The sequence below is a fragment of the Protopterus annectens genome, chromosome 6.part0 (genome assembly GCF_019279795.1).
Source record: "Protopterus annectens isolate FY-2018-M chromosome 6.part0, PAN1.0, whole genome shotgun sequence".
NCBI lineage: Eukaryota > Metazoa > Chordata > Ceratodontiformes > Protopteridae > Protopterus > Protopterus annectens.
Genome location: NC_056737.1, coordinates 1,142,704,085 through 1,142,716,193, shown reverse-complemented (window position 1 = coordinate 1,142,716,193; position 12,109 = coordinate 1,142,704,085). Strand labels below are relative to the sequence as shown.

The 12,109-nt window shown below is 40.6% G+C and overlaps 1 protein-coding gene across 1 annotated transcript in view; it reads right to left on the bottom strand.

The window, feature by feature from the left end:
- Positions 1-12,109, bottom strand: part of CCDC148 (coiled-coil domain containing 148) — a 2,032,828-nt gene that overhangs the window by 1,457,753 nt on the left and 562,966 nt on the right. Inside the window, exon 5 of the mRNA XM_044073632.1 lies at positions 6,860-6,942. Coding sequence (XP_043929567.1) covers positions 6,860-6,942 — 83 coding nt within the window. The remainder of the gene's footprint in view (positions 1-6,859; positions 6,943-12,109) is intronic.

Below are 12,109 nucleotides of genomic sequence, written 5' to 3'. Positions count from 1 at the left end.
TCATGATTAGGACTTCAGATCTGAAGAACTTGGATCCAAGTAGGCCAATGTCAGATCAAACACTGATATAATACAGGTAGTATTTGGATCCAGTTTATTTTTTTTCTTAGGCAGTTCTATGGATGATGGAGTCGAGGACCCTGAAAGTCTAGGAGAATTAGTGTCAGGATCTTTAGATTTTGACTTGGAGGGCTAAGCTCCAACAATAGTCTCAAAGAAAGTTATAGGGAGTAACTATTTCAAAATAAGTAAATTTTTTCAGTCCGCAATGAAATGCACATTGAAGTTTTAACATATTTGACAGTCTACTTGCAGGTGACCCAGGCCCAAACAATAAACGCACAAAGAATGTGTGTCAGACAAGGGCAACTTGTACCTGCACTTTTGGCACTTCTTAAACTACAAAATACAAAAAAGATGAAAGTAATTTTTTTTAAATAGGAAAAGAAAGAAAGAAATACCAACAATGGTACAAAAAAATTACACTAAACTAGTGTAAAAGCAGGAAAAAAAGAAGGAACAACTACCAACAATGATAAAAAGGACTGCACTGAGTGCAAGAAGATTTATAGAAAGGAACAGAATAAACTACTATAAATAAATATAAAGTTGAAGAAACTTATTGTTTTATCCATTGTTCGAGAGCTGAAGACAACCACATCTAATCATGAAAGCAGCAAACAAGATCTGAGGTATGTTAGGGCTTGGTGCATTGTGGGTAAGGGAGGAGCTCAAAAGCTTTTTGGTGGCCAAAGGCTATAGCAACGTCTGAGTCAGATCTGAGGACTGGATCCAAAAACCCAATAGTTCAGGACAGAATGAAAATTATCATCAGATCAATTATGTACCCCTGCTTAAATTGTTAATAGTGGGTATTGTGTCACTTTGTAAAATCTGCCAGTAGTGGTCAACAAAATGGCAGTGGCAAAATTAAAAACAGATTTCTTTCTACCTGCTGTCTACCAGTAATTTGTCCCTGACTTTCTTTCCCTCAAGTAAGACAACATGCTACTCTATGTTTCTGAGTTTTTGACAGTACTTGCCAAGTGCTTTATGGCTTTGAAAACTGGAAAAACACTTACTGCTTTTTTCTGTAACTAGTAATACATGGAGCAGATGAAGCAACATGCACAATCATAACTCTATACTATGTGCTCTTGACATGGATGTCAAGATTCACCTGGAGAGTGAATGTCTTGCCATCCATGTATCGAACAGATAATATTGTGGTTATGATTGGAGACCTGACCATAATCTTCGATGCAACGCATATACACTTCCACACTATAGATTCTATTGGTTTTGATTTATGTGCAAAATCAGTGCAAGCATGGCTGCCACTGTTTTTATGTTTGTGGAAAGCATATGTTACTACTTTAATAAGAAAAAGGAAAACGAATAAAGACAAAGTAAAAGGAAAGAGAGATTGAGAAGAAAAGGGAAGAGTGAGTCAGTACTAAAAGAGGGAGAAATTAAATTTGAGAACAAAGGCAAAATATGTGATCAATTTCCCTGTTACCAAACAGCTCAGACTGAGGCTAATTTGGTCCAGTCATTTTGGGTGAATTTGATTTGTGTAAATGTTGCTTGGAATGAAACTGCATTCTATACAAGCTAAGTGATACTAGAGGTGGAATTTGGGTAAGGAATGTAGTTATGAAGAACATTTTTGGATTCAGATTTAGGTTTAGGTCTAGGGATTTGATTTAGGGACAGAGCTAGGGTTAGGTTTATGGACTATGTTGAGCACTGTGTATTAATTGTTAGGGTATGTTTATTATTTGTTCATGATTATCATGTCTTTTATACATTTGTTTCCAAAAAGATGTCTAGATAAACTTACTAAACTAGGTATAAATCCCGATGTCACAAGATGGGTTGCCAACTGGCTCAGTGACAGAACCCACACTGTGAAGGTAGCAGATCCAAATCCGACTTCAGATCAGATCAGTGACAAGTGGACTACCACAGGGTTCAGTCCTGGGTCCTCTCCTGTTTGGTATCTACTTTTCTGAAGTACAGGCTAATACAGAAGGTCTGGCTAACAAAGTTCACAGATGACTGCAAACTAGGAGCTATAATTGAAACTAACGATGTGGACATCCTACAAAAGGGCCTCACAGACAGATGCCTGGTGGAAAAGCCATGGCCTCAAGCTCAGTGCCAAAAAGTGCAGTGTCATCCCCTTTGGTAAAAACTCTGTACCCATGAGCTACCACACAGGTAGTAGTCTACTTAACACCGAAAGTGTGATAAGAGACCTTGGGACACAGGTGAACAGTAGTCTCTCCTTTGATAATCACATCGCCACAGTAGTCAGGAAATCCTTCTAGGTGGCAGACCTCATCACAAAAGGTTTCTCATCCAGGAAAAAAAAGAGGTCATTGTTCCCCTCTACTTGTCACTCATTAGACCCATTATAGAGTACAACACCCCTTTTGGTATGTACCTCACAAGACATCTACAACTGGAAAGGCCAGAGAAATACCTCACAAAGAGGATTACTGGCCTCAAAAAGATGCCCTATGCAGACAGTCTCAAAAAACTCCAGCTTTACTCCATTGCATATCGCCTACTCAGAGGCGATCTCTGCCTAACATACAAAGCTATGTCAAACCTAGAGCTGTTGGATATCCTCCACTTAAAGAAATCCCAATCCCTGAGAGCTACACACTCTAGGGTCCTAAACCTTATCACTACAATAAACAGAACATGCTGGAGGGATAGATTCCAGTTCCAGAGACTTCCCATACTCTGGAACAAACTACCTATCTATAATCAAACAAAGCTCCTCACTAGCACTCTTCAAAAAAAATCTTGATGACTGGATGGGAAATAGGAAATTCACCCTGGGGATCACCTCTGTAGCTCTGCTCGACAGGGGCACAGGAAAATAATTTTCTTGGGTGGTGAAAGCCAGGGTACCTTTTTGGCTAGGCTTATATAGACCCTAGGGCCGATAGCCTAGTACCTACCTATGAATCTAAGATGCAAAACAGAAAATAAATGAATTGAAAGAAAAACAGAAACAATTTTTGAAAGTTAAATTGTCAGATATTTTTTAATTAAAAATAAACTGTAACATTGAATTCATTATTCAGGCCATCAGGAAACAGTTACAAAACAACAAATATATCGAGCTTTAACTTGTTGCTTCTTGCAAATACTTTAATTATATTTATTGTTCTACATAAAAAGGTCAATAGCAACTATTTTCATCATATTTATAATTCTATATAAAAAAGTCACCACTTTTGAATTACAATAGAAAGTTAATGATATAAAATGTCTTTAAAGTAAAATGTCACTACATTTTAAATACAGTGGAGCAGAAAAACATTTTGACATAAAATGAATGGGCAGCGATATATCAAAGTGAAGGCTACCATTCCATCAACTGCTAGATAGTGTGTAACACTGAATGTCCATAAATCACTATTTTCCACAGAAGCAAATCAGCAATATACAGAGTAGGTACAAGCTGCTCCATGTTGTACAGTCAGGCTGTACGTGTAAGCACATCACACTGTATTATCAGTCGTAAGGTGCACATCACACTGTATATATCAGTCGTACGGTGCACATCACACTGTACATCAGTCGTAAGGTGTATTGTCTGCATCACAAAGTTATGTTTAAATTGTGAATCACAGTCTGACAATTTCTTTGGCTGTAAATTTGTGATGATGGCTGCCAGTGCTACTTCCCCATGGCGAGTACCTGCTTGATGTGCAAAGGAAAGAAAAATTACATTATACAGCATGCAGCCAGTTCAGAGAGCTGCTGTTGAGACCCTATGGGGTACAACCTAACAGGGTTCCTGGCCAGGGCTTCTGACATCCCCAACTGATCCAGCAACACAGACACCAGTAGGATACTCTGACAGCGCTGCCATATGATCTCTGGGTGTAGGAAGCAAAGGTGAAGTAAGCACACCCGAAATCATACTCTAAGTTTCTGACATTTGCACTGTATTTCATACTGTTCTTTTAAATGGTGTTACTATTAAAGTATAGTTTCCCTTAGAAATTCTAGTCTAAGATATACCAGGATGGCAGATGTGATTGTCTGTATGTGTGCTCAAGGTGTTACTGTTAGCTACTATTGTTTTGGCACTGTGTTTTTCTTAGGATGGGGCACCTTCCTGCACAGATGAGAGGTTGTGGCCACCATTTCATGCTGCTAAGTCACTGCACATACATGTGTGTGTGTATAACGTATGTCTTAGGTTTATGCTTGATTGCATATGCATGTGGCAGCGTAGTTAATTTTGAAGGCAGTGAACACCATCACAGGCTTCTGCTTCATTGCACATATAGACATAGCTATACCTTTGCACTGTTGTCTATATATATCACCTACATTTGTAGGTGATGGCTGGTATATCCCTTTTCTATTTCAGAATAAACAGGCTGAGAGGAGAATGCTGCTCGCTGCCCCATGAGGCAACAAAGAATTTTGGCACAGAGGAGTACCTGGGAATCTCATTTTTTCAGCTGTACTCATATATTTCATACCATATGTGGAGCATCCTTAAGAACAGGACCCCTTCCTTTTCTGTCTCCCTTCTGAAGGTCATGATGGTACACCAAGCCACAAGCACGTCATCCATTCCCCACCACTGCCTTGGCTGAGGCTGCAGCTGAGAAGGGTAAGTGGGGAGGGAATGCCTCACCAGGAAGGTCTGGCCCATCCCAGGCAGCCGAGGCAAGTAGCCCACCCCACTAGCCTGCTCCAGCTCAGGCAGAGCTACAATGGGTAAAGATGGTGGTGGTTGTTCAGGCTCTGACCCACAGGTTTAACACATATCAACCCCGCCCCCCCCTGCAGCAAATCATGAATACACAAGGCTAAATGGCCCCCTGATATCAGGCTATCAAAGCAAGGTGTGGCCCATGTCAATAGCCAACTGGACCCCAGTCTCAATCTACATGATCCCAGTAATATCTCTCTGGGACAATCAATAGCTGGCATGCTGCCTGACCTCTGGCATTTACCTGCTCTCCATCTGTGTGAATCATATGTTTCCCCCCTTAATATGTGCCAGCTCACCTTACCTGTCTGCACTGTTTAATGATTGCTTGTCTGCCCTCCCAAAACTCTCCTCTACCTATGTCCCTATTACCCTTCCCATCATTCTTGTATGTGCAGTACAAAAAGAGGGACCTATCCCCCACAAAAATATTATGCCCTAATTCCTTCCACCTGCATTTCCCTACATGTTTGCCATCTGTGGGTACCTCTGCTTGCTACCCTGTCATACACCTTTAATTGAACCAATATGAATTCCAGCTGGAAGGGCACTAGATAACTGGCTTTTCATAAATAACATACGTGTTTGCTGTGCAGCACTTTCCAACAGACTGCTGCAGCAGGCATAAATTTTCACTACCTGTTATGGCCGTAGCCACATTCTCACAAGTTCATGCAAGCAAGCAAGAGATTGCTGCCTAGCCCTACTATGTTCTTTCTTTTCTACACCACTCAGCTCAAGCTGCATCTTCTATTCCTCCCTATATGCTCTCCCTGAAGTGTAGCCGACTGCCTACCCTTGCAACATGCCTTACGCATGCAAGACGACCCTGCCTAGTTAGTCACATCTGCTTTCTTCCATGTTGTGCTGTCATAATGCAGCAAAAGGTTTGCACCACCCTGCAGTACATCCCTATAACCATGGTCGATATGGTACTCTGAAGAAGACAAGTCACTCTGTTGCTCAAGTGCTTCAGATTACAAAAGATAATAAAAATTAATAAAATCACACTATTTAAACACTCCAATCGACGAAGCATATTAGAAGTAGGAATGGTATTCAAAAACTGAATTTTATACAGTTAATCAATTTAATTAGAAGCTTCAGGAATGATGTGATAGGTATGAAATGATGAAGGATTTAAAGTTTTAAAGAAGAACTTGATTTAGAAATGTTAGACATTATTAGGATCATAGGAATTACAAAACAAGTAAGTCATAAGACTATATATATGCCTTTCCAATATCCATCCTCAAGATGAACCTCTCACTTTTAGAACAGAAAAGCAGATCAGACCTGGAGTGAATTTACAGATACCTGTCCAATCAGGGTTTATTTTGAAAGATAGCTGGGTGTCCCTCAGGTTCTATCTAGCAGTTTTGTCAAAAAAGCTTAAAGTTACATGAAAGTTGTTCATACCATGGAATCGAGAAATCTTCTGGATAACTGCAGTAAATACAGGAATTCCACAACACTCTTATCTTAAGCCTCTTTTCTCTCTTATTATGACTAAATTACCTGAAGTGTCGAACTTCAAATACTTTATTCTTTATGCTGATAATATTACAATTTTGGCTAAGAGGAATTCTGTACCTCCGTCACCAGAGAGAATAAAGAGAGATTTAGTAAAATTACAAACATTTAAATAAAATGAGATTTATTTAAAGTACAGAAACAGTAAAGATATATCAATTCCAAAACACTAGAGACTGTGTTTTAGTATCATGTACTAACTTGATACTAAAACTTAATTTCCTCCTGCGGGTTGCAACAAGTAGCGACGTCAACTTGAATTGTGCATGGCTTTGTAAAATTTTAATAGGATACTAGCTGATGTTCCACCCCAGGTTCATATACTTTGTTAGTCTGATTTTCACCCAGCCAATGATAAGGGTCAGTTAGGCATCAGAAAGAAATAAGAAATCACCTGTCCTCCCATAACCCACCTAACCAAAACCACCGGTTACCAAGAAAACAGAAAGCATTATGAATAATCTTTTCCCTCCTGCAAAATTCAGTTTTTAGGGTTATGGGCATAACTGGAATCTTTTTTACATACTATGCTACTTAAATAAAATAAAGAAGAGCAATTTAAGATAAACTCACCAAGTGTCTTCATATCTGTCAAAAACTGCACTTCAATATTCCTGTCTTCCAAGAACTGTTGCAATTCTGACTCTGCTTTTTCCCTAAAACATATAATAAATTGCCACATGGTTATTGAAATTATGCAGAACAATTTGATTATGAGTTTATCAAAACAGCAGATAAGTACATAAGGAGAGTTTAGTTACTTATCAATTATAACAGATCCTGGAGTGATTTTAATTCATGAATACATAACTGAGGATTCAAAAGTCATTAATGGCCAGAACAAGACCATGGCATAAAGGGATGGCGTTCTGATGACAACCCAACTAGCACAGGCCAGGTAGCAGCCCAGATGCTAGAGATGCCAAATGAAGAGGAATAGAAGTGAAATGGTATTGCCTACTCACCCCTGCAAGGGTGAGGTGGAGGATGTGAAGGTGCATGTCTCTTGGTACAGAATCTCTGCTAGAGACCACTGACCTTAAAACAGCCATCCACTTAAAGATGGAAGGGTGGGGCTAACTGAGGGGACTATGTCACTTTCAGCAGAGGGGAAGGTGTCCCCCTTCTCCACCTACTACATGACACTTGTAGCATATATGCAAAATATAAAGGGTAACATGACCACATGGGCAAACAAAAAATGACAACTGTGCTGAGATTGGCTCTGACCCAGTCCGAAACATATGGGTAGAGTTATGGCAACTGGGCAGAGTTTCAGAAAGAAAGTGGAGCCTGAAAAACAGAGCAAGACCGTTTGGATTTTTTATCCAGTCACAGTTGTCTACACTGCCCTGTGCATAACTAATATAATGCATGCAACATCATCTCTCTGTAGGAGGGAGAGCTCCCATATGGCAAAAACTCTGCTACTGAATATATAACCTGCCTGATCTCAATTCCCAAATGGAACAGTCACTGAATGATTTTATATTCATTTTCTGTAAAGCAACATCACAGTATGTACAAGTACCTTTCACCATTGCTGGAATTTTCTCTTTTCCTTATGGCTGTGCAGCCATGAAGCAAGTATATCTAAAAAGTGCTTGACCCCTACAAAAAAAAGAAGCTTTCTTGTTGTTGTTCCATTCAGGTTTAAGGGTGGACTTTTCAATGGGTTTTAAATAATAAAGCTAAAAGTCTGTAAGTTATGCGTCAACTTCTCATCAAGAATCTTTTATTTAGCCTTATGCCATAGACAGCCTGAAGGAAACATCCAATCAAAACAAACAGAAAAGCAATATCCTAGCTATTATCAGCAACATAATATAAAATTATTAAATAAAAGCCTACTTGAAATGGTGTAGAAATGGAGAAAACCATGTGCCACAATGTCATTTTTACTACAGCAAAGTTGCCCATTGGTTCATTTAAATGCCTGTCTATATCAGAATTCTAAAGTCAGTCTGGCCTCTGTACTCTGTGTGAAGTTTTCATATTTTCTCTGTGTTTACAAAGTTTTAAAGGTTTCCACTGGGTTTCCTCCTACTTTACCTCACAATGACATAATATGTAAAATGACTTGAGAGGTAAAGAAAGTACAGTTGTGTACACTTACCATAAATGTAGATGTTCGAGTGTATTCACTGTTGCAGTCATTACATTTGGGTAATCTGCTGGCAGGTTGCCCTCAGTCGGCCTGAATAACAAAGTCTTGCTGTCTCCTCTTCCATGACGTCAGGTTGTCAGGGGTATATAACATGCAGCCGACGCCATTTTCTTCAGTTTTTCTTGCCCCAGATGTCAGGTGCCCCCCAAATTGGGAGCAAATATATATATATATATATATATATATATATATATATATATATATATATATAAAAACAGCAATATATGTAAATGCACTTTTAACAACATAAACTTTACCTTCATCTAAAAGCAAATACACCACAAAGGCTTTAGAATATAGTGAAGGAAAGAGAAGTTATAGAAAAGAGGGATGGCTGGTGGGTAACCCGGACTGCAACAGTGAATACACTCGAACATCTACATTTATGGTAAGTGTACACAACTGTACTATGTTCTTCGTGTTTCACTGTTGCTGTCATTACATTTGGGTAGAATCCCAAAGCTATGGATGGGAGGATGGAAATAAATAGCATTAGGAGTGGCTATAAGGCCCTGCAGAACTGCAGTGGCAAAGCCTGCCCTGGATTTGGAGAAGAGAGGCAAATGATAATGCTTTGTGAAGGTATGAACAGAGCTCCAAGTAGCAGCTTCTAGAATGTCTTTGGTTGGAACTCCTCTGAGAAAGGCTGCTGAGGTAGAGGCAGCCCTGGTGGAATGTGACCTGATTCCCTTGGGCACAGGTTTACCATGGTGCAAGTAGCAGAAATGAATGCAGTGGCTTATCCACTTAGAAATAGTCTGCCTAGATATAGCCTTCCCCTCTGATCCTGAAGCAAATGTCACCAGTAGTTGCTCAGACTTTCTTAGAGATTTGGTCCTGTTTAAATAGAATCTTAGTTGTCTGTGTACGTCCAATGAATGCAGAATCTGCTCCCCCTTGTTCTGCGGATTTAGGTACAATGTTGGCAGGTGAATGGTTTGGTTAAGAGCCACACTGGATACCACTTTAGGCATAAAGGAAGGATTGGTCCTGAGGGACACCCTGTCCGGGTAGAATGTAAAAAAAAAGGCTCCACAGCCATGAGAGCCTGTAGTTCTGAAACCCTTCTTGCTGAAGTGATTGCCAAGAGGAAAGCTGTTTTCCAAGATAAAAATTTTATATCCGCAGTAGCTGCTGGTTTAAAAGGAGGCAGGGAGAGTTTTTCCAGCACAAAATTGAGGTCCCTTGCAGGAGTTGGTGATCTTCTGGGAGGCCTTAAATTTTTGGCCCCTCTAAGATACTGTTTTAGCTAAGGATGAGAAAAGAGGGGAGGCTCTGTGTTGTAATGAGCCGAGATGGCAGAGGCATGGATTTTTATTGAAGAAAAAGATAGGCCCTTGTCAAGCATCTCAGTCAAGTATTGTAAAATCTGAGGGATATTTGGTTTTGCTGTGTCCGTTCCTTCTGCTTGGTTCCAAGCACAGAATCACTTCCATTTATCAGCATAAGATTTTCTAGTACTAGGCCTTCTGGCTTCCAAAATGACATCCATTACAGATTTACTGAGAGGTGTTGTTTGAATAATTAAATGATCAGCCATGCTGCAAGGTTCAAAGTTTGGAGCTGAGTGTGCAGAATTTGATTGTTCTGCTGAGACAGTAGATGAGGTATATGAGGCAAGTACCAAGGAGGGAGTTAAGACATATTCCTTAGAATTGGGTACCAGTACTGGTGAGGCCAGTCCGGCGCAATCAGGATCATTTTTGGTTTTTCCTGTCTGACCTTTAGAAATACCTTGGAGAGAAGAGGCAGAGGGGGAAAGGCATAGACTGATAGGTTTTTCCAACTGAAGGATACGGCATCCACTTTCCATGCTGATCTGTGATGAGTCCTTGTGCAGAATTTGTCCAGTTGATAATTTTGGGGAGAGGCAAATAGATCTATGTCTGGGCTCCCCCATTTCTGTGTTACCATGCTGAAAATTTGTGGATCCAGTTTCCACACATGCAGGTCCATAAGATTTCTGCTTAGGTTGTCTGCCAGAGTATTTTGTTTTCCTGGCAAGAATTGGGCTTGAAGATGTACTTGGTAAGTCAAAGCTGTGTTCCACAATGCCATGGCTAGTCTGCAAAGGGGGTAGGAATGTGTACCCCCCCTGCTTGTTTATGTACCACATAACCATGGTGTTGTCCGTCTTTATCAGTAGTTGTCCTGGATGAAGTAAGTCCTTGAAGGCTGTCAGAGCATTCTGAACAGCTAGCATCTCTTTCTGGTTGATATGCAGATGCATTTGTTTTGGGCTCCATATACCCTCTCCCCGCCAGGTGGGCCCCCCAAGCATAGTCTGATGCGTCTGTAGTTAGGGTTCGGGTGGCAGGGGGTAGAGTGAATGACAGTCCCTTGTTTTGGTGACATGTCTCCGCCCACCAAAGAAACTCCTGTTGTAGGCAGGGAATGAGATGAATCATTGTTTCCAGACTGTGACAATGTTGACTCCATAAACTTTTTAGGTACCATTGAAGTTTCCTCATATGCAGTCTTGCATATGGAATTAGTAGAATGCAGGATGCCATGAACCCCAAAGCCTGCAGAATTTGTCCTGCAGATAACTGGGTTTTTGTTGCCATCTGTTTGACGTATGTTGTGAGTTGCCTTTGTTTGTCTGGCGTAAGGTAAGCCATCTGGGCAGTTGTATTCAAGCTTGCACCCAGGAATGTAACTGTTATTGAGTGTACCAGTTGGGATTTCTTTTTGTTTATTGTGTACCCTAGGCATGTTAGAAGCCTTTTCACAAATGCCAGATGTTGAAGAAGAATGTCCTTGTTCTCTGCTTGAATGAGACAGTCATCCAGGTAATGATAAATTCGTATGCTTCTTTGTCTGCAAAATGCAATTACTGGTGCCAGGCACTTTGTAAAGACGCTGGGCGCAGTAGCAGTAGATAACCCAAAGGGCAGTGCAGAAAATTGGTAATGCAAAAAACCTGCCTTGAAGCGGAGGTATCGTCTGCATGATTCCCTGATTGGGATATGCAGGTATGCCTCTTTTAAGTTTAGAGTCACTAACCAAACATTCCTGTGCAGCATAGGCAGTAGCTGTTGTAAAGTCAGCATTTTGAATTTTGGAATGTCCAGGAACGTGTTCAAAATTGATAAGTCCAGTATTGGACGTCAGGCATTATCTTTTCTGGGTACCAGGAAAAGTCTTGAATAAAAACCTTGCCCTTTTTCCTGTTCTGGTACTGGTTGAATAGCCCCCATATCCATGAGGGATGTAACTTGTTTCTGAGCCTCTGCCCATTGATTTTGTGGCAGATGTGGCCAACCGTTTGGAAATGGCAAAGTATGGAAATGAAATCTGTACCCCTGGGATACTATGTTTAATACCCACTTGTCCTGGGTAATTAACTGCCAATTTTGAGCATGAAGTGCTAATTTTCCCCCCAAGGGGGCTGCCAAAAGAGAAGTGCTTGATGAAGGTAGAGGGAAGTCATTGAGACTGCTTACTGTAGGGTTGTGCTTTGTTTCCTCCAGATTTGGAGGTGGAGGCACCCCATTTCTTTGACCTGCAAGAACCCTGTGACTGGTATCTTGGGCCCTTTGAGCACCTGGATTTGCCTTGACACAGGAAAGGACCAATTTTTAGTAGGCCAGTGCCTACTGAACCTGGGTGGCTGCACTTGTACGAAATATTTTACAGTTTGCATAGATTTAGCT